The following is a 22,259-nucleotide window of genomic DNA, read 5'->3' on the forward strand; positions in this document are numbered from 1 at the left end:
TGAGGTCAAAATAATTTGACCTTTGGTGGCTGAGCAGGCCTGCTCTCTCGTGAACTTCCCTAACAAGCCTCTTTGGCCAGCTGATGTCGGCATGAGGCCGGGTCACGTCGCCCAGTCTCTGCTCTTTGTGAGGGTCTGTGACCCAGGTGTTAACTACTAGCAGAGGGGGAAGGTAAATGACGACATGCACTTAAGTAACATTTGATGTATTTGTACTTTACCTGAGTATTTCCATGTCCTGCTACTTCATACTGTAACTTCACTCCATGTCAGAGATAAACCTAGTACTTTTTACTGCACCACATGTATTTAATAACTTCAGTTACTTTCCAGAATCAGATGAATCAAACTAAACACAGTAGAATCATCAGACTCTATTGATCCCGGTGGGAAATCCACCAGCTATACTTCACAGTATAAGTATATAAGGTGGTTAACATCAGCTCCACCTTTACCAGCTGCAGCATTAAAGTGATGAACACAGTAATGTATCAGTCAGTAAGATCCAGCAGTAGAGATATTAATGTGACATGGGCCGATCTGCAGGATGTCTACTGGTACTCTGGATACTTGAAGTATAAACCTCACATCACTGATGTTGCTAATTTAACTAAATCAAGCCTTTATATGACGATACTTCACTTCTCTGTTTCCGACATCCGCCATGAGAATTCAGTCCAGGCCACATAAAATCAGAAAGGTGTGAGCAGTAGGACTATGGGAGCTGGATGAGTAGGGACTGCTGAGCGGCCTGTGGCGTTCAGATGACGCTGCCACTCGAGCCAGTGGGCTCAGCCACAACAGCTTAGCGGATGCAGTGTATACATGAGGCTGGGTCAAGCTACTGAGTGTGTGCTTTTTGCTTGGGTCACAGTAGGAATAAGTAGCTTAAAGTTTGTTAGGTGAGGTTAAAGGTATTGTAGGTCATGCTGCTGGTCACGACCTGAAACCCAGTGCAGGGCCCAGTTACAGGTGCATTTGAAAGCACCTTCAGGATTCAGTCAAAACAAAGCATAGTGTTTGGCATCCGCTTAACTCAGTCAGTCTGTTTTTCTTGTCAATTCATCACATGTTCTTGTCACTGCAGGTCTGCTGGCATCTCCTCATTCAGTCCCTGGAAACCTTGACACCAACAAGAACAGCGAGAGCCGCATTAATGGTGGTAACGGAGACAGCAGGGAGAACAGCACCATGGACTTCAGCAAGGTAACACACCTTCGCTGACACAAGCACAACCCTTCATTAACCCATTGTCCAGGATAACTGATATTTATTAATGAAAGGACAGGTTATTTTATAGATGGATAATGTTGCACTTGCTGCTGAAGTGAGTGGAAAACGATATAGAACAGTTTGTGGGTCGCACATTGTTCTCTATAGCAGCGGTCCCCAACCTTTTTTGTACCATGGACCGGTTTCATGCATGAAAATGTTTCCGCGGACCAATTCATGTAATCTGAATGCAACAATTACACTTTATGTTAGGCAATTACAATAATTCTACACTATATCAACTCACCATAATGCAGAGTCAGTGGGAGCCCTGGGCTTTTTTCCCTGCAACAAGATGGTCCCATCTAGTGCTGATGGGAGACGATGACACACGCAATGTGTCCCTTATGTCCAGTCTGCTCCGTAATTTTGTCTTGGTTGCTGTCACTGTAGAAAAGCCCACTTCACAAAGATAGGATGTTGGAAATGGTAGCAAGGTTTTCAGTGCTCTTGTGGCGATTTCAGGATATTCTGGCTTGATTTTCATCCAGAGCATCGGCAGAGTTGTCGTCTCAAATGTACGTTTAAGGTCACCGTCATTTGCGATCTCCAGAAGCTGATCCTCTTGTTGCACAGACATGCAGAGCAGCCCTGGTGCATGAGAGTCACCTGTTGTTATAAACCCATATTTTAAGTATGACTCCTGATATTGTCTGTTAAAAGAAGCTTTCTTTTTCTTGGAGGTCGTGGGCTCCTCTTCTGGCTCGTCAGTAGGCCTTTTCCCCTTTGAAAAGAAGCCCTTCAAAGACGTTTGTTTTTTTTTTACTCATTTTAGCTAGTTTGCGGGCTTATTTTTTTTTTTAGCAGCGTATCACGTGACATCGTGACCGACACATGCGTCTTGACGTGTCAAGGGGCACAGGTGGATGATATGTCGGAGAAAATCCCGTCGTTTTTCATAATAAAACATCTTCCAGACTCTAAAAATTAATGCAATGGAAATTATATAAATTATTTATTCTTTCTGTGCGGCCCGGTAACAAATGCCTCACGGACCAGTACCAGGCCACGGCCCGGTGGTTGGGGACCACTGCTCTATAGGATCAGACCTGGGATTTCAGATGTTTGAGTTGCTTTCCACAATGTGGTGTCCTCACAGTGTGGTTCTGTGCCATAGATCTCCACTGTTGTACCGCCACCTATTAAACCCCCCACCCAGTGAGCCACACCGCTGCGCTGGGGGGCAGGTTTTTTCCTCAGGAAGCCTGTTTCCAACAAACCGCTCCACAGGCTGAGAACAGCGTCACTGTGGACAGAGTCTGAACACAGAGTCACTGACTTCGGCTCTGTTTACACTGCTCCATTAGCTTCTCATGCTGTGCAGAGCAACGTGTTGGAGCTGTTTGTTGAAACAAGACAAGTCAGTGGCTAATCGTTTTAGTAATCCTGACTGTGCCATGCCCAGTGGTGACATTCAAACTCTGATAGCGACGTCACCAGTCAGTGTAAGCAGCAGAGAGAAGGAAAGAGACCAACAGCAGCAAACAGTAAATGAGTGTAAGACAAATGAAAGCATCAACAGAAGCTCATGCAGACTTATATTTTGCATTGTTTTGAGTTTCAGCATTAGTGAAACCTTTAGTAAACCACTCAGAATTGAGCTATAATTCTATGTTGTATTGACTTAGTTGCTATTTCTGTACATTGACTTCTAATAGAGCTGCAAATGTCTCATCCACAGTGGAAGATGATGTGACCACTTTCTGTCTCTGACACAAAAGGGTCACGAACACACCAGAGTTCTTTGAGTCTGTAAACAAATCATTGTTAGTCTGGTTTGGTCCAACACTTAGAGTATGAGGCATTATGAAGTTTTGTTAGGCCTCTGTGAATGTGTGAACAAGAAGAGGCCAATCAGAGGCTGCGTGTCGGATGGTGACTGCTGTGTTTGTCAGCAGGACTGCGCCTGTGTTCGTCTGCTGCCAGTGGCCGGCAGACAGCCCGCTGTAAGTCCCAGCTGTTGACCAATCAGTGGCTGTGTCGTGAGTCATCATGGTAGCGTACTGTGTACATCCGTGTTTGGACTCTGTTGCTGCTGTTTGTTTTGCTTGGTGGCATGTTGAAAGCTCGCTGGTTCCTGGCTCGACTCATCATCTGTGTTGTTTTGTGATGAAGTATGAGGTGGATTTCTTGGGTGTTGTCATGATGCAGCACCATGTCTGTCCTGATATATTGTGTATAGTACAGAATAGAAATGTACTGTCCAGAAAATTCTTTAACTCTCCATAAACCCAGCAAGAGAACAGGCAAGTTAGTGATTAGGTGTCCTGGTCATAATTAAATTTAATTTAGTTGTTATTGTGTATATGTCTGATAGATTCTTTATTTAAAGAGACTGAAACAAACCGTCTGCCAACTACAGAGTTACAACTCTTGGTCTCCATCAGGGAAAAGCACCTGGCTACTGTTAATAATTCAGAGAGACATTTGAATTTGATTCCTTGGCTCTGTATCCAATCAACAGACTCTCACAGCCAGTCTCAACTTGCTGCTTTTACTTGTTGCCAGATCTCACCTGAGCTCTGTGACAGCAACACATTCAGTCTTAAGAGAGGAGGAGGAGGAGGAGGAGAAACAAATTGAATCAAGCCCTTTACTGCCCCCTGCAGGCTGCAGTGTCCATTACAGTCATGACATGAAAGTGCTGATGATCTGTCTGTTCTTAGTCTTACAGTAGGGGAGTTAAACAGTTTAGTGGAAAGGTCTGTGGGGTCATAGTGAGGCCAGTCCTATGTTTTCAGGTGAATATGAACTTCATGAAGAAGATTCCTCCTGGTGCTGAGGCCTCCAACGTACTGGTGGGTGAAGTCGACTTCTTGGAGCGACCAATCATTGCCTTTGTTCGTCTGTCCCCTGCTGTGCTGCTGACCGGCCTCACTGAGGTCCCAGTCCCCACCAGGTAAACACACTCTTCATTTAAGTTTTTTTTTGTTGTTGTTGTCGTTTTTTTTAAGAACACATACAGTTATCAGCAGCTCTGTAAAGGTTCTAGTGTTATCCAGCTATTTGGTGAGAAATTCCAAAACCAGGATGTGATGGTCAAAGATTACAGACAAAGACACCATAAAAGCAAAAATAGCAACAAAACAAACACTGGACAAGCTATGCAAAGCAGCAGGAAACGGCAAAGCCTTCAGTGACACAATGATGCTGTCTGTATTTACGTGGTACAGCACATCAGCTGTGCACGTGTGTGTAACTAAACACAGCTAAGTAATACTGACTCTGGCTGTTGTTGACATATGCAGAAAATCAGAGCAGAGCATTTCTCAAGGTTTTACTCTCTGCGAATACAGTAAATGTATTTACATGTGATGTACTGCTTCACAAATCAAAACGTTCAATGTTGAAGTGGGTCATATAGCTTTAAAATGATGTAATTTTTCAAGATGTTTTTGTGATAATATTTTGTGTGTTAGCTGGGGGTCAGCTGGTCTGTGTGTGCTTCTGATCATCTTCCTATCTGTCCAGGTTTCTCTTCCTGCTGCTGGGTCCATTTGGAAAAGGTCCACAGTACCACGAGATTGGACGCTCCATCGCCACACTGATGACAGACGAGGTGAGACGACAGGAGAAGGAAAGTCAGGGAAAAGGCCCTTTCACTCTCTAAAAGAAGATGTGCTTTCATCAATTTGCATAGTTGAGCATAGAGGCAGACATTTCAGCATGAACAAACTATTCACTGTGAACAAACCACATTACAGCTCAGGTATTTCTACCTAGCCAGTGCCCTGCAGGTGGTGCTGCTAACAGGTGTCAGTGCTGACTCGGGTCACATAAAGACACTCCAGAACAAACCAGTGGAAGAGTCAAAAATGAAACCGAAGTACAGCAAGCAAGATCATACATTCCTGATATTCTGACCCTCTCATGTGTGTAACTGGGGAGCCCAAAAACATAGAGCCACCTCTGAATAAAATTGAATTTGAATACATTTACGACAATTTCACAAACAACTGAAACATTTTGAGCTTCATAAACACAGAAGTGTTGCAGTGAAGTGCATACAGTCGTACAGGTGTACCTAATAAAGTGGCCGGTGAGTGTAGAGCACCAGTGTTTGAAGATATCAGACTTTAAAAAAGAAGAAGCGGGGTTTTATGTAGGTTATGAGATTCTGTTTCTCAGTATGTCTCTGACTTTAGTGTGGATCACACCCGAGTAATCATCTAAACCTCGACAGATCCAAGAGTTTTTAATGGCCTCTGAAGATCTTAAAAATGAAAGAAAGCATGACAAAAGTTGTTTGATCGAGAGCTGAGGGCTTATTACAGCAGATTCAGCACAAGCTCTTGTTAAGAAGAAAACAGGAAACTGCTTTTAGACATTTTCAATTTGAGACTTTGAGACTGCTGCTGTTCTGTGTCATTGTCTCTCTCTCTCTCTCTGCCAGGTTTTCCACGATGTCGCTTACAAGGCGAAAGACAGGAATGACCTGGTGTCGGGGATCGATGAGTTCTTGGACCAGGTCACTGTTCTTCCTCCTGGTGAATGGGATCCCAGCATCCGCATCGAACCCCCAAAGAGCATCCCGTCTCAGGTGAGACCACAGACCCGAACCTGCATCCTGTCAGGCAGCAGTGATCTCCGATTTACATCACACTTTTTCAGGGAACTCAGAGCCAAGGTATCAATAAACAGGGAGGGTATTTTTTAAAATATCTGATTCAAGGGTCAGATGATGGAGGGTGTCGTATGCTCAGCTGTACTGATTGTAAATCCCGCTGAGGCAAAGTTTGACTTGACCTCATATCCTCAAATTTGCTGTAGTGCTTTACCCACTGTTTCCCAAAACAGTTATTTTATTATGTTTCCAAATACTGTGTGAGTAATAAATGTCGGATTCCCACCATCTCTGATCTCTGTGTAGCTGCGTTTCACCTGTGTTCCCTCCTGGTTGTGAGTTGGTGGATGTTTGGTGCATCTTCCACATGTTCACCCAAACATCATCTACAGTGTCAATATCAGGCTGTTTTTTCTGTTTCATTTGTATATATTTTGTTGACTTTTTATATTATTTATTATTAACTCTCCTGTTATGTTGCGGGTCAAATTGACCCACGAACATAACTGCTGAGCAGGCATCACCTGAGAAATGAACATAACAGGAGGGTTAATATATTGGTCTGTGTTATGTCAGAATTATGTTGCTTTCCTACTGATTTTGATTAAATAAAACAACAATGACGTTGCTGTAATCAGCTCTGTCTCCTCTGTCTCTGCAGGAGAAGAGGAAGATACCGTCCATCCCTAATGCCTCCCCCCCCAGCTCCGAGATAGTGAGGGAGGCGCACCACACTGGACCAGAGCTGCAGAGGACGGGGAGGTGTGTGTTTGTACACATAACTGAACATAAAGTCAATGTGCATGAATTGATCAAAACACTTTCATTCAGTGAAAGAATTAAAAAGAATATGAAACATTAGCACAACATGAAGATGGAAGTTGAAAAATACTTGTTCCTCATATGATCAAAGATAAAATGTGAGAAATTAAAGTATTTCTATTGCGAACTCAAATCTATCACTAACGGTGAGTCCCTCCTGTGCCTGCCAGGCTCTTCGGTGGTTTGGTGAACGACATCCGGAGGAAAACTCCCTTCCTGTGGAGCGACATCAGAGACGCCCTCAGTCTTCAGTGTTTGGCCTCCATCCTCTTCCTCTACTGTGCCTGCATGTCGCCTGTCATCACATTTGGAGGTCTGCTGGGAGAAGCTACAAAAGGAAACATAGTAAGATCCACGCTGAGGGGAGAGCAGGGTTATTGAAAACCCTTAGAGTTACATCAGTATGCTGTCTGAAGCTACAGTGATTCTAATGGGAGCTAAACCCCTTCATTGTCTGTATCCCCCTAAGACAGATGAGAAAGCAGATTCAGTGCCTCACTTAGAAAATATAAACATGATTTAATTTTTAAAATGATTTTAATTTACCTTAACTAGCACTGAGAGATTGGAAGGAGTTGAGGGAAACGGTAGCCCCAGCAAAACGACAGCTGCACAGCTGTCTGACCTGCTGCCTTCCTCTCTCCCTGGTAGAGTGCCATAGAGAGTTTGTTCGGGGCCTCTCTAACGGGGGTGGCCTACTCCATGTTTGCTGGCCAGCCTCTCACCATCCTGGGAAGCACCGGTCCAGTCTTGGTCTTTGAGAAGATCCTGTTCAAGTTCTGCAGGTGAGTCAAATCAAATCAAATTTATTTATATAGCACTTTAAAAACAACATCCAGTTGACCAAAGTATTTACAAGGCAGAATAAAACGACAATAAATGACTAAAATAAAATAAATAAGATCAGTGCAAAAATAAAACGGCACAATAACACACACAGATGACATACATTCAATACGTTAAAATTAAAAGGAATGCATCAGGTCCTACTGTGTATTAAAAGCCAAGGCAAATAAATATGTTTTAAGCAATGATTTAAAAGTAATGAGGTCAGTAGCTGATCTAACATTAAAAGGTAGACCTTGTAGGTTTGTGCCAATGCACCAATTCAGTGAGGTAAGATGGTGCCAAACCATTAAGAGCCTTAAAAAATGAAAATCAGCATCTTAAAATCAATTCTAAAACTGGAAGACTGGAAGCCAGTGGAGAGAAGCCAGTACCGGGGTTGTATGCTCGAATTTCGTGGTACTTGTCAAAAGACAAGCAGCAGCAGTTTGCCCCATTTGGAGACGAGTGAGGGAGAACTGGTTAACACCTAGGTATACACTCCCTAACAAAAGTCTTGTTGCCTATCCAAGATGTAGGAACAACAAATAATAACTTGACTTGTAGTTGATCATTTGGAATCAGAAGTGGCTTATCTTAAAATCAATTCTAAAACTGGAAGACTGGAAGCCAGTGGAGAGAAGCCAGTACCGGGGTTGTATGCTCGAATTTCGTGGTACTTGTCAAAAGACAAGCAGCAGCAGTTTGCCCCATTTGGAGACGATATACACTCCCTAACAAAAGTCTTGTTGCCTATCCAAGATGTAGGAACAACAAATAATAACTTGACTTGTAGTTGATCATTTGGAATCAGAAGTGGCTTATATGAAAGGCAAAGGCCTCTAGATTATGCTTATTTTACCACAATAAAATCTTATCATTCTTGATTTTTAATTATTGAATTAGGACAGAAAGGTCAGACTTTGCTTAGACAAAAGTCTTGTCGCATAACAAAATAATGTACAGTACAGAACATAAAGTCATGGTGCCGTGAAAAAAGAATTAATATTGTGTATGACTCAAGCTTGAGCTTGGAGGACTGCAGCCATACATCTCGGCAATGACTCAAATAGCTTATTAATGAAGTCATCTGGAATGGCAAAGAAAGCATTCTTGCAGGACTCCCAGAGTTCATCAAGATTCTTTGGTTTCATCTTCAATGCCTCCTCCTTCATCTTACCCCAGACATGCTCAGTAATGTTCATGTCTGGTGACTGGGCTGGCCAATCCTGGAGCACCTTGACCTTCTTTGCTTTCAGGAACTTTGATGTGGAGGCTGAAGTATGAGAAGGCGTGCCATCCTGCTTAAGAATTTGCCCTCTCTTGTGGTTTGGAATGTAATGGGCAGCAAGAATGTCTTGATACTTCAGGCTGTTGATATTGCCATCCACTCTGCAGATCTCTTGCACGCCCCCATACTGAATGTAACCCCAAACCATGATTTTACCTCCATCGAACTTGACTGTTTTCTGTGTGAATCTTGGGTCCATGCGGGTTCCAATAGGTCTTCTGCGGCATTTGCATTGATTAGGATGCAGTTCAATAGATTATTCATTGGAAAAATCAACCTTCTGCCACTTTTCCACTGTCCATCCTTCCTTCAAGCTGTGGGCCTTGGCAAATACAACACGATTTTTTTAGTTGTCTTCTTTTTAATGCTGGTTTCTGAGCACTAGTTCAGCCATTGAGACCACTGCGTGAGAGAATTCGACAAATTGTTCTTGTATATACAGGGGTTTCTGGTGATCAGTTTTTATGTAGCTCTGCTGAAGTTGAAAAAGGGCTGGCCCTGGACTGTCGAAGCAACAAATGGTCCTCTCGAACAGTTGTCTTACGGGGTCTGCCTGACCCGGGCCTGTCATGAACTTCACCAGTTTTTTCAAATCTTTTTCTTATCCTCTCCACTTGATGTTTAGATACATTAAAGATGCCTGCCACCTCAGCAGGAGACTTGGTCTGTGGTTGAATCTTTGGCATGCTGTCAGAGGTCAGGTTGCATTTCAAATGAAGGTTGGGTGTGCTGGGGTTCTTCTTATACACACCTGGGAATGTGTTAATTGTAGTATTTGTCACAGATGGCACTCTAATTTGCGATTGGTTGAATCCTTTAAAGATACGGCAAGACTTTTGTCCTTGCAGAAACAGATGTTATGGGCTTTACCAAACTGTGAACATCAGGACACTTTTTGATGGTTTCATTTTGCACCCATTTATTAATGTGAATGCCCTTGACATTAAAATTAACAATTTATTGTGACAACTGAATGATTAGAAATAAAGTTATATGACATTTTAGGTTACTATGTCCTTATAGGACAAGACCTTTGTCAGGGAGTGTAGAGCATTGCAATGATCAAGTCTAAAAGTGATAAAAGCATGGATTGTAATCTCAAAATCATTAAAAGAAAGGAATGACTTGACCTTGCTTAACAGCCTCAGGTGGAAGAAGCTAGATTTTACAACTGAGTTGATTCGCTTGTCAAATCTAAAGTCACCATCAAACATCACCCCTAGATTTTTTTTACAGTCAGGTTCAGGTGTTGAGCTAGGGGGCACAGGCCCTGGTTAGAAGCAGTTAGGTTCGCCAAGTCACCAAATAGCACACACTCAGTCTTATTTTCTTTGAGATTTAAAAAGTTGTGCCAACCATGATTTCAAGTCTGTCAGACAGTCAAACAGCAGCTGTAATGACATCCCTCTTGTTGCCTTTAACGGTAAGTAAATCTGAATGTCATCAGCATAACAATGAAAAGAAAGGCCATATTTCCTTAAGATAGATCCCAGTGGGAGCATGTACAAAAAACTAAATGGGACCAAGCACAGATCCTTGGGGGAAACCACAGGAAAGGATAATTGACGAAGATGAACAGGTACCAATATTAACAGTAAAACTTCTATTGGTGAGATAAGATCTGAACCATTTAAGAACACTACCTTGAATTCTTACGCACTGCTCCAAACAAGACAGGAGGATTTCATGATCCACTGTATCAAAGGCAGCAGTGAGATCCAAACGCACCAATAAAACTGAATCCCCGGCATCCCTAGTCAACAGGGTATTGTTACTGATTTTTAATAATGCAGACTCAGTACTATGTTTTGATTTCAAACCAGATTGAAATTGTCCCTCAATGCCATTATCTGTCAAAAAAGACTCGAGTTGGATAAAAACAATCCTCTCCAACCTGTCCACCTTTACTGTACATGGCAGCCAGAGGTATCCGATGTTTGGACAGCTATAAATCCCCAGATTGATCTGGTGACTTTTTGAAGGGGCCTGACCCTTAGTTTGGAAACCCCTGGACCATACTAGCTAACTGTCTATAAAGTATTTCAGTCCAGGTCCGCCCTGAGTCATCAGTGTTCCAACACTAAAATGCTGCTGAAGCTCTGATAACTCAGGATCAGTAATCAGTGAGAATCAGGTATCAGTCTAAGGAGACAGTTTACTGCAGAGTACTTTTTGCTTTTAATACTCAAAGTACATTTTGCTGATGCTTTTTCTGTACTTACAAAGGATTTTGAATGCAGTACTTTTACTCTGAGTGTTTGTACACTGTTGTATTTGTACTTTGACTTATGTAAAGGATCTGAGTACTTCTTCCCCTGCTGCCATTTATTTAGCATCCTCACTGCAGGACTTTTATATCAAGTGTTGGTGCCCCCTGCTGGATATAGTGGTGTGAATTCAAACTGGCACACCTCCTTTATTAGTGTCACTGAATATGAGCTGGATGTGTTCCAATAAATGTAGTTAAATAACAGCTGAAACCAACCAATGAGCAGAATCAGACTGGGGTGTTTTTGGAGCCAGAGAGGTCTTGGATCATCATGGAGCAGCTGTGTAGTTGGCCTGAGCGACACTGTGCGCTGGAGCTTTCAGAGGCACTGGGGATTTTTCTGCTGGGTTTTTGTGATGAAAACATGTTTTGTAAACTGACATAAAATCCTTTTTTTTCCCCCAGTAGATTATATTGGGCTTCTTTTTTTTGTATCGTAACACACATTTTAAATCACAGTGTAGAACTGGTTTAATAAACGCCAGACCTGAGCGTGACGAGCTGATGGAAGGTAAACAAAGCAGAGAAGATGCGAAAGATCTTGCACAGTCGCAGATGATTATGGCCATTCAGAGCCTTTGGGACAACATAGCTGGGTCTGCGGATTTGTAATGAACAAACGTGTCACGGTGTTAATTGTTTCTGAACAACCACGGAGGTCTACGGCACAGAAGAACAAGCTGATCCAGGACTGATGGACATTAACCATGAGCAGAGGCAGTTCAGTTTTCAGTGGTAGTCTGTATGGAGATTGCTGAACACTATCAATATAGAAAATGACCAACCTTATCCTTTCATGTATCAAAAGTAACGGCCACTGTGAGTGTTATATTGTTATGACATTTTTGTATGATTACTGATGCAATAGCTCCACCTTCAGCTACAAAAATTAAGTATTTTTTCTGTTTTAAAATGAGAAACTCAATCAGCTGTGTCACTTTCCACCCCAGGTTGTTGTTACACTGCAGATATCTTAATGAAACCGAAAGAGACGCTGTGTTTGAATAATTCAAGGAACTTGAACAAGCTGAGTTTTCCTTTTTATTTGGACTAAGCTTCCAAAGATGACTTTCAGTCACACTTTATCAGGGCAGGAATATAGATGTGAAGGTCTCTGTGGACTCCTCACATGGGGAACAGCAGGAAGCCGCTGAAGGTGCTGTGGTGGTTGTCATTGTCCCAGATCTGAGTGTTGTCCCACAGCCGTATGGAGAGCGTGTCACCCCGCTCCAGCAGCAGGGCAGCACCATTGGATGCCGTGTCGCTGCCCTCGCCAGACGGCTGCTCGTGGACGATCAGCTGGACTGCATTGTTTTTGTAGAGCACAGCACTCATGGGGAAGTTGGTGGGGGCGTTGGCTGTGAAGCGGATGTAGTAGACTCCACGAACAGGTGCAGTGAACACACCTGGAGGAGAAAGGGTTAATGCACAGTGAGCTGTGGCAGGAGATAAGGGACAAAATTACTGAAGCATAAGTCAGAAATATTTGTCCCATTGTTAGAAATATTTATAAATGCAACTAAAGTCAGGTTATATTCTAATAATTCACTATAACCCTTAAGAACATAAAACAAAAATCCAAAACAAAAGTCAAAAGTATGGAAGTGTCAGGCTGAATCTAACATAGAAATATAGATAACAAGAAATTCACAGAGATGCAGAATGAACTTCTGTTCACTGGTTTAACTAGAACCCAGCTGGTATGTGAAAGTCTGCACAACATTTGGGTGGAAACTCAACTACTGACACCTGAATTGTGATTAGTGATTAGTGCAGGATCTACTTTAACTGTCGAATCTAAAGTCAGTGAAATGCTGAGTAAAACCTAAACCTAGTCACAATACTTAAAACTCAACAAAAAGCTTCAGACATGCGCCTCCTCAAAATGCAATGAAACAGCAAATTAAAAAACAGCATTTTGAAGTATTTTAACAAAAAGTTGATGTTTGTAAAATATGAAAGCTGAAGTACGGTGGTCGCCGCGGTGCGTTTATCACCAACCTGTCTCAGAGTTGTACGCCTCTCCGATATTGGTCAGGACGACCTTGTAGATGAGGACTCTGCTTCCTGTTGTCGTCTTCTGAAGACCATTATCTCCGAGCGAGACAGCAAACGCCACCTTTGGTACGTCTGGGTAAAAAAACAAAACGACAAACTTCAGATTTTCATGGGTTTTGTTAGCACAAAATCACATGATGGAATTTGTAGATTTAAAAATTAATTCATTTCAAATGTCCTTTGTGTAGGATGTACTTGTTTTGCTCAGAGTTTAAACGTTATCCCTGTGTGCTGTATGCATTTGAACTGAAACTTTAATATAAACGATAATATTCTGAGAAGCCTCTTCTGGCTTTAGGCACGAAACAAAATCTGAACCAATAATTTGCTTGTTTTATTTATAATCTTCTTAAAAGAAAATGAAACACAGGCCCAGTTTAACAGAACAAATCCTTCAAAGCTCAGTTCACTCAAAAATGACAAAAACACAGCAGTACCTAGTCGAGGAGCAGGTGCTGACTCATCTACGAGACCTATAGACATCACCCTTCACTGTTTTTGTTATTTCAGCTTCTTTACACTGAAATAATTTCACTGAAAACAGTTCACAGTACATTTTCTAGAGTAACAGGAATTATTTAAATGCTGTTATTCTTCTTTGTCTTTGCCATTATGATATGGTCCTTTTAAAAACACCACTGCTGACACTGGGCCAGGCCGGCTGGGCCAATTGAATATTGTATTAGAATATGACAAGTGAAAGAGCAGCTTCAGCTGTGTTTCTGCCACTGTTGTAGGGACTGATGCTGTCCACAGGAGAGCGCCCCTGCGCTCATCAACCGCAGGTAAAACCCAGAAAACGTTGAGAGGCTCTTGATTTGTGTGTCAGTGCATCCCTCTGACAGCCAATAGTTTACTGTTGCTATTAAATCCTTATGGTATCATAAAGTGGCAGCTGATAGCAGATTTTACAGCCAAGACGAAAAGATAACAGGTGTGTTGCCTGACTCAGAGGATTACTGTTAATGTGCAGAGGCTTAGAAAACGTCACAGAGACCTGTTAGATTGAGGGGAAACATTTCAAGAGGTGACAAACCTTTGATGGCCTTCAGCTCCCTCTCTGTGGCTTCCAGTCTCTCTTTGACACCTACAAACACAAGGGTACGAACAGGTGAACGGAGCACGGCGGAAAGTTGCATAGATTTTATTCTCTGCTCTTCTTTTAAATCAAAACATGACAAATGACATCTAAAAAAGTCAAAGCTGGGCCTTTTAATTAAATACCTTTTTCATAATGTCTTTGCATTTTCTAAAGCATGGAGGAGAAAATCAACATGATCAATAAAACCATTGTACTGTACCTGGATTCCAGGCTGTTTGCTTGAGTCAGGTGCACTGTGTTTACACTGACGTGAACTGATGCAAATGTCTATTTTGTGTAATTTGTGTTTGTACTAGTGAGGCTATGTGTACATATTAAATCTGGGACATTATACAGCATATATACAGATCTGTTAAGAGGGCAGGTTATTCATACACCAAAATGTTAGATGTGTTTATTAATGCATCTGAATTACAGAATAACGGCTAGACTTAAAAATATCATTGTCAGCAGCGTGTTTTTCCAGATTCCACTGAGAAACTGTGCCGTTTAAATGTTAATCCCAGAAGCACCAGTAGCGTTGGTGATGCCTTCGTATCACTAATTTCAGTGCCTTATGAACAAATTTGCACACCAAACACTGAGGAAAAGGTGACTGAACATTAAACAAATGTATTCAGAAGCACTTGTTAATCTCTCACGGTCACAACCATCCAACAGAAACATCCGCAGTAAGCAGCTGCTCCAGCTGCCACCAGGAGCAGTCACCCACAGCGGTACAGTACTGGGAGCAAATGCTTTAACCACGAAGGTTAATGTGTGAAGTAAATAACGTGCGAGTACTACCCTCGTTTTCAGTCTGAAGCTGCTTTAGTGAAGCCTGAAGAATTTTCAGCTCTGCTTCGACGCCAACCTCTGTTGGAGCTTCATCCATCCTGTAGCACACAAAAACAAACGTCAGCCTTCAGGAGTCTATGTGGATGCTGTTCAAATAAGGAAGTCGTTATTATCAGTAGTAGTGCTGTTGGTGGTGTTGGTTGTAGTAGTGTTGTGGAAACTACACTGTACTAATAATAATACTCTGTTGTGGTTCATCCACCCTGTAACCTGAAAACACAAAGACGTCTGCTTTCAGGTGTCTGTTGGTAGTAGTGGTGGAAGTTGCATTGTTGGTGATTGTTGTACTGTAGTCTTCTTGTTACTGTTGTTGGTAGTAGTGGTATTAGATTTGTTAGTAGCAGTAGCATTAGTAGTAGTGTCATTGGTAATAGTAGCAATATTAGCATCATTGTGAGTCATAGGAGTATTAGCATTGTTGAGAAATGGTAATAGTGTTCATAGTAGTGTACTATAAACTCTCGGTGTCACCCTCACATGGGGAACAGCAGGAGGCTGCTGAAGTCGGTTTCTGTTGGTGATGGTAGTAATATTAGTAGAGATACTTGTAGTAGTACAAGTAGTATCCTATAAACCCTTGCGAGTCGTCCTCACATGGGGTACAGCAGGAAGCCACTGAAGGTGCTGTGGTGGTTGTTGTTGTCCCAGATCTGAGTGTTGGGCCACAGCATCAGCTTCAACTTGTCACCCCGCTCCAGCAGCAGGGCAGCACCATTGGATGCCGTGTCACTGCCCTCGCCAGACGGCTGCTCGTGGACAATCAGCTGGACTGCATTGTTTTTGTAGAGCACAGCACTCATGAGGAAGTTGGTGGGGGCGTTGGCTGTGAAGCGGATGTAGTAGACTCCACGGACAGGTGCAGTGAACTCACCTGGAGGGTATACAAAGGGTCTCACTGATTCAATCACCACCATGACCAAGAAACAACTGTTTGTCATGAAGTACAGTATGTCTCTATCAACCTGTTTTTATTCACATTTTAATTTGAGAATTAGAAAACCCAGTGGAAATGACAGAAATGAGAAAAGAATCAAAATGTAAGAATAAGCATTTTCTGTTGTCTGAGATGCAGACTTTGGTGTGTGGAAATAAACCAGATGGACACACAGATAATTAGTGTAGCTTTTAGTTTGTATAAGAAATTCACAAAGGAAAGGCGTTGATTTAAAAATAAAAGGCACACAGCAGATCAAACTTTTTTTTATATTTACTGTACTGAGGAAGCTGTTTCCATTCATAAAATCACACAAAAAGTGGCAGTTTGAAACCGTTTTCCATTCAGACTTGGTGAGTGAATGCAATACAGAATCAGCTCCACCAGCTGTTTGTCTCCATCACTCAATCAGCTCATATTCACGCAACTGCAGTGGATTGAAACAAGACTTCAGGCACCTCCTACCTGTTTCAGCATTGTAAGCCCCACCCACGTTGGTCAGGACTTCCGTGTAGATTAGGTTTTTGGATTCAAAGCCCGCCTTCACCAGGCCGTTTCCTCCCAGTGAGGCAGCGAACGCAACTTTAGGCGTTTCTGTACAAGAGATATTTTTCTAGTCATCTATTTGATAGGTTATTTCAGATTTAATAAGCATACAAACATTTAATAAATGGGTTATATTATACCATAAAGTAGTTGTACGTGGTTAGTAATGTTCAGCATCTGTTAAAGGTTATTTTTCCAGTGAAGATATATTTTATTATTTCAGCTGTTTTAATACACAGCGATTCACTATATGTCTGACTTAACATAGACTTCCAGGTTAAAATGCCTGACTTTACAGCAGATATAAACATATTATAGCCTGGTACAAAAAACGGTTTTGATCGCTGTAGCTAATTTCCCCTTCCATGAAAACTGTAGGTAATTTTAAATAACTTGCGTGTTCAAATTATATTGAGACAAAAAGTTGTGCATAATGAAGGGCGTGGCTGCTTTGAGTGGCAGGTGGGAGGGTCCCGCTATAGGTGGCTGGCCGCTAGCTGTTTAGAGAGCTTCACTCATGCTCTGCCTCTTTTCCCATTTTTGGGTTAGATGTAGCAGGCGGAGTGAAGCACTCCCAGTATGGCGACAGCCAGACTTGAGCTTTAAAACCACTCTTCAGTAAACTGTAGGTGATGTCACGGTGGGTTTGTCCAGTTTTATATACACTCAATGATTAATGTCCACATCTACTTGCACCTTCCTTATAATATTTATAAAATGTTTATATTGCTCGTTAGTGGGCGAGAGATGGGGTACACCCTGGACGGACCAACCATACCAGTGTATTTATGATACATAAAAAAAACAACAACAAAAAAACATCTGCCTTAAAGTGTTTATGAAGTGCTTCTGTACTGTACAGTGAACAGGGCATCTTGCAAAAGAGAGGCGGCCTGTCAATGGACCTACCCTGAATAAATAAAGGTTTTAAAAAAAAAAGAAAAAGTTAAAGTGTAAGAGTTCTCACCTCTCACACTCTTTAGTTCACTCTCAGCCGTCTCTAGACGTTGGTTCATTGCTGTCAGTGTAAAGAGAAAAACATTACAGAGCCATGAAGATTTTCCTTGTCCTCTGATTTATCTACAATGTTACAATGGTGAATTATCATCTTAGATGTTACCTAAAGCTCAAAAAGGAGGTGTACATATGTTCTAGTACTTCTATGACAGTTAAAATATGGGGTTTCTGAACCACCAGCCTTGTTTAGAGTGTTACACAGCTCTGTTCATGGGTACATACGCTACTGTTTACCTACAGTATCTATGGAGGAGAAATTTAAATTAATTAATGCCGTTGCAGTTTGTTGTGCTGTCCACTTTCGACACAACCCTGGCAACAGGTGCATGTTCATGAACTATCCTCTCATTTTTAGGAAGAGGCTCTCTGGTACAGATTATTTGGAATTATGAGGGGTGCCAAGATAATCTAGAGGTACCCAAGATTAAACATTAAATGGCTGGAAATGAGCAGCCATGGGATGTTAAAAACATACTGGGCATCAGTGAGCTTTGTCCAGCTTTGGTGAGCCTTTGCTGGTTGTACAAGAATTTTTTGGATGTGACTCACAGTTAACTCTAATGGACATAAACGCTCTCCTGTCTGTTCACAATGGAGGAATAAAACCGAGAAGTGTGAGCAGAGATGCAGTCTCACCTCGTCTCTCGGCCTTCAGCTCCTCCAGGGTGGTCTGCACCTTCTTCAGCTCAGCCAGGCTGTCGACAGGCAGAGCTGACCCGAGCCAGGCCAGGCAGGCCAGGACCAGCAGCAGCAAGACGGGGAGACAGCGAGACATGGTGTCTGATGAGAATGAATGAGGAGGATGGGGGCTGCTGCCACTCATAGAGTCTAAATCTCTGTGGTCGATGACCTTAGTTTGTTTGTCCCTAGTTTCTCTTACAGGTCACTGATTATTGAATCCAGGCCAGCAGGGAGGCTCTGCTCTACAGAGCATCATCTGCATCACAATAACATTTAATTTCCACTTCCAGTACTTCACTAGTGAGACCTAACATTAAACCTGCAATAACAAAAACAACTTTTAGCTCTGTGTTTAGTCTCTACCACCTCCTGAGGGAACTGCCTGGCTCTTTTGCTGCTAAATGCTCCACTGTCTTCATCAGATGGGCTCTAACACACAGAGTTTGGTGATGGTGGCTGTTCACAGTGCTACTATTAGCTCGAGAACTAACTGTTAGCTCACTCATAACAGCTCCAGGAATTCCTTTCTGTATTCTCTGTGCTGTTTGGCATTTTGTTCACCAGTGTACACCACCTTATTCAGTAAAAGCTCATTGAGGATGGACAGTAAGGATCCACAGACCAGCTGTCAGCTCCTCATATTCAGATCCAAACCAACACAGTATTACGTCAGCTCTCATCAAGTCTGTTGGTTCCTACTTTAGACATTAATCTTTATATATTGTAAGGCATTTTTAGTTTCATTAAAAGAAAGTCAGCACGGTGGCACAGTGGTTAGCGCCGTTGCCTCACAGCGAGAAGGGTCCAGGTTCGGGCCCCACCTGGGACCTTTCTGTGTGGAGTTTGCATGTTCTTGCCTGGGTTCTCTCCGGGTGCTCCGGCTTCCTCCCACAGTCCAAAGACATGCAGCTTAGGTTGATTGGTGTCTCTAAAATTGCCCATAGGAGTGCGTGTGTGTGGTTGTTTGTCTAAGTGTTAGCCCTGCAATGGATTGGCAACCTGTCCAGGGTGTACCCCGCCTTCGCCCGATTGCCGGCCGGGATTGGCTCTGGCCCCTGTGACCCCGCTCAGGGAACAAACGGTAGAAAATGAAATGAATAAAAGAAAGTCTCCCAAAGGTTTTCCAAAAACAGCAGCTCATTGTAGTTTTTATCCCACTAGAGGAAACGGTGAATGCAGCATGACGGTGTGTGTGGGGCTGAATCAGAAATCCACTCCAGTGTGTGTTTGTGGTGAAGAGGGAACATTTCAGCCAGTGCAGCAGTGTGTCACTGATGGGTTTAATGGTGTCTGGACATTGTGGAGGGAGAAGAGAGCAGACTGTGATGGACACACAGGACATGTCAGGAGGAGTGTTGGGTTGAGTCTGCACATGGAATTTGAAAAGTATAAAGGTAACTTTTTCTAAAGCTAGACATATTTGTGTTCAGCATCCAGCTCTTAAATCTCAGCTGTCAAATGAAGGTATCAACAGCTGGGAAACAAAATAGCTGTTTGCACCCGCATTGCCTCGTTTACCTTTACCTGAACTGAAAGTTGTTTGGAAGGAACCATACAGCTAATGGACGACTGGGAAAGGTATACCGATCTACAGCCATTTTAAACATGGACCTTTAAAGGACGCTAACGTAACCCTCCTTGTCTTCGCTGGTTGTCTTCAGTGAACACGGCCTGTGCTACCTGTCTCTGAGGACCAGTATTGGACTCTGGACAGCCTTCCTCTGCCTGCTGCTGGTCGCTACTGACGCCAGCTCTTTGGTCTGCTACATCACCCGCTTCACCGAGGAGGCATTTGCCGCCCTGATCTGCATCATTTTCATCTACGAGGCTCTGGAGAAGCTGGTCCATCTCGGGGAGCTCTACCCCATCAACATGCACATGGAGCTGGACAACCTGACCTTCTACACGTAAGGGAAAACTAACTGGTCTGTCTTGTAGACCTTGTACTGGTGTTCTGCAAACAAGATCCATTAGTACCAGGCACAACTACAACATGATGTCTACATGAAAGGAAAGGCAAATAAAAGGCAGATAACATGGCATGGTGCTGTTTGTTCAGGACAGCATGCAAATAAACCGCTGGTGTTGTCTTTTAGAGCTTAGACCATTAGTCATTTCATTTAGTCAGTCGAAAATTCTTCTGCAGCCAGTTTGATAATCAGCCATTTAAGCCTTTTCTCATTCACAAATGGTCCCAGCATCTTAAAATTGAGTCTTTGTGGCTTTTCTTTGCCCTAAATTGTAATAAAATGAAAATTTTGGGTCTTGGACTATGGCTCAGAGAAAACTAATCAGTACAAGACTCTGCTGTGACATTGACAGATGCTTGTCACTGTTTTTGATCAAATAATAAGCGGCAGAATGATCACTAATGAAAATCTGTTGGTTGTAGCCCCAGAAACACTATGTACACTATCTCACGTTTGAGGTATGACATTAGTGTCTGTAACTTTCAAAAATAATCATTACATTGAAATGTTGCCGTATTTATAGACCGCAGCTGTGCAGAAAGACGAACTTCAGGTGTGTTTAAACATTAACCTGTGAAAATTTGAATAAAATGACAATTATTGTTTTGCTAAAATGTCCTGGGATCATTTGGCTCTAAAGGGTTCACTGAATCAAATCAGCAAAGCCCATCGTAGTTTAATGTAGCAGTAGTAATAAGCTCTGCAGGTTTCCTTTTAATGTCTTTACTGTTGAATGTTTCAGGTGTCAGTGTTCTCCACCTGCCAATGCCTCTGCTGAAGTCCAAAACATTTGGAGCAACAAAAACATAACCTCAGAAAACATCCAGTGGGAGCAGCTGAGCGTGAAGGTCTGACTTGGATCTGCCTTTCTTTACTTTCACCAGTTCAGAGGCTCTTGGTCTTTTACTTGGTGTTCAGGCTTCTGCTACAGTGAAAGTACCATTTTATGCTGTACTGTACTTGGTTACGATTACAAAGGAGGACAGCAGCAAACGCGAGAAACAATGTGTTCAGGTTTTTTTTTTGTTTTTTTTTTTTCATGATGGAGGTAATGTTTACACAGGAACAGAGTAGATGTCATTATCTGGTTGTGATAAGTCTAGTATTGACTGTCTAAGGTCCAGTGGCAAAGAGCACTGTCAGTCTCTGTGCACTTGAACTACTGAACCGAAGTTAAATAATCTGAACTGAGCCTGTAGATAAAAGTACATTAAGAAGGTACATAGTACATTCCAACAGAAAAAAAACTACAACAGAAATTTAGTTTTAGCACATGGTTAGTGACTCAGACCACAAATCAGTCTACAGTAATTGATTGTTTCAGTCATTTTTCAAGCAACAGTAGCGAAACAATGCCAGATATTCTCTGAATTTAGCATCTCAAGTGAGAGGTCCAGACATCTGAAGATGTTCACGTTGTGAAGGGCACTGTGTGACCATATTTTGATGTTTCATAGACTGATTAACTGAATAAAGGAAAACTATTCAATAACAAAAGTAATTGTGAGCTGCAGCCATGATAAATTGACGATGCAGTGACATCAGAGGTGTTAAAGTTTGGAGCTTGGTTTTTCTCACTCACCACCGTCTTTGTCGAGGAAGAGAGAAGTTGGAGGTTTTTCTCATTCACTTCTGTACAGTGTGAGTTAAACAGGCGTTAGAGGAACTGCAGCTCAGTGGTGCTCAGCTCTGACGTTACTGATCCCTCTCCATCTGCCTCCAGGAGTGTCTGGATTTACATGGGGAGTTTTTCGGCTCGGCCTGCAGCCATCACAGTCCCTACGTCCCCGACGTCCTCTTCTGGTCTGTCATCCTCTTTTTCACCACCTTCTTCCTCTCCTCCTTCCTCAAACAGTTCAAGACCAAAAGCTATTTCCCTACCAAGGTCCGTTTGTCTACACACACACACACACACACACACGCACACACGCACACAGAATATGTGGAAAACAAATGGTGAAGATAGATGCAGTGTTTTTAATGACACTTGTCTGTTTTCTGCAGTGACACACACCCAGTTGTCTGTGTTAAGTTAGTGGGTGCTTTCTGAGTGCACACATTCTGAGCACAG

The 22,259-nt window shown here is 42.5% G+C and overlaps 2 protein-coding genes across 5 annotated transcripts in view; one reads left to right on the top strand and one right to left on the bottom strand.

Annotated features, from left to right (window-relative positions):
* Positions 1-22,259, top strand: part of LOC109970046 (sodium bicarbonate cotransporter 3-like) — a 64,487-nt gene that overhangs the window by 26,344 nt on the left and 15,884 nt on the right. For 2 of the 3 annotated variants that reach the window (XM_020617347.1, XM_020617346.1), the window contains exons 7-17: positions 1,088-1,206; positions 3,171-3,218; positions 4,014-4,171; positions 4,744-4,831; positions 5,666-5,812; positions 6,498-6,598; positions 6,829-7,003; positions 7,310-7,443; positions 19,880-20,125; positions 20,931-21,036; positions 21,912-22,073. In XM_020617347.1, coding sequence (XP_020473003.1) covers positions 1,088-1,206; positions 3,171-3,218; positions 4,014-4,171; positions 4,744-4,831; positions 5,666-5,812; positions 6,498-6,598; positions 6,829-7,003; positions 7,310-7,443; positions 19,880-20,125; positions 20,931-21,036; positions 21,912-22,073 — 1,484 coding nt within the window. The remainder of the gene's footprint in view (positions 1-1,087; positions 1,207-3,170; positions 3,219-4,013; positions 4,172-4,743; positions 4,832-5,665; positions 5,813-6,497; positions 6,599-6,828; positions 7,004-7,309; positions 7,444-19,879; positions 20,126-20,930; positions 21,037-21,911; positions 22,074-22,259) is intronic. The other variant, XM_020617348.1, reaches the window with a different exon arrangement.
* Positions 11,239-21,901, bottom strand: LOC109970047 (uncharacterized). Of its 2 annotated transcripts, XM_020617350.1 has the most exons (9): positions 21,771-21,901; positions 18,174-18,248; positions 17,488-17,538; positions 16,440-16,568; positions 15,635-15,911; positions 14,990-15,078; positions 14,138-14,188; positions 13,045-13,173; positions 11,239-12,449 (listed from the first exon to the last, which is right to left on the bottom strand). In XM_020617350.1, the coding sequence occupies exons 3-9, from the start codon at positions 17,534-17,536 to the stop codon at positions 12,169-12,171; spliced, it is 1,005 nt and encodes a 334-aa protein (XP_020473006.1). In that variant the 5' UTR covers positions 17,537-17,538; positions 18,174-18,248; positions 21,771-21,901; the 3' UTR covers positions 11,239-12,168. The 2 variants fall into 2 exon arrangements, with proteins under 2 accessions (XP_020473006.1, XP_020473005.1); XM_020617349.1 differs by lacking the exon at positions 21,771-21,901 and having other exon boundaries at positions 18,174-19,026.

Source organism: Monopterus albus, unplaced genomic scaffold (genome assembly GCF_001952655.1).
Source record: "Monopterus albus unplaced genomic scaffold, M_albus_1.0 scaffold189.1, whole genome shotgun sequence".
In the NCBI taxonomy this organism is placed as follows: Eukaryota; Metazoa; Chordata; class Actinopteri; order Synbranchiformes; family Synbranchidae; genus Monopterus; species Monopterus albus.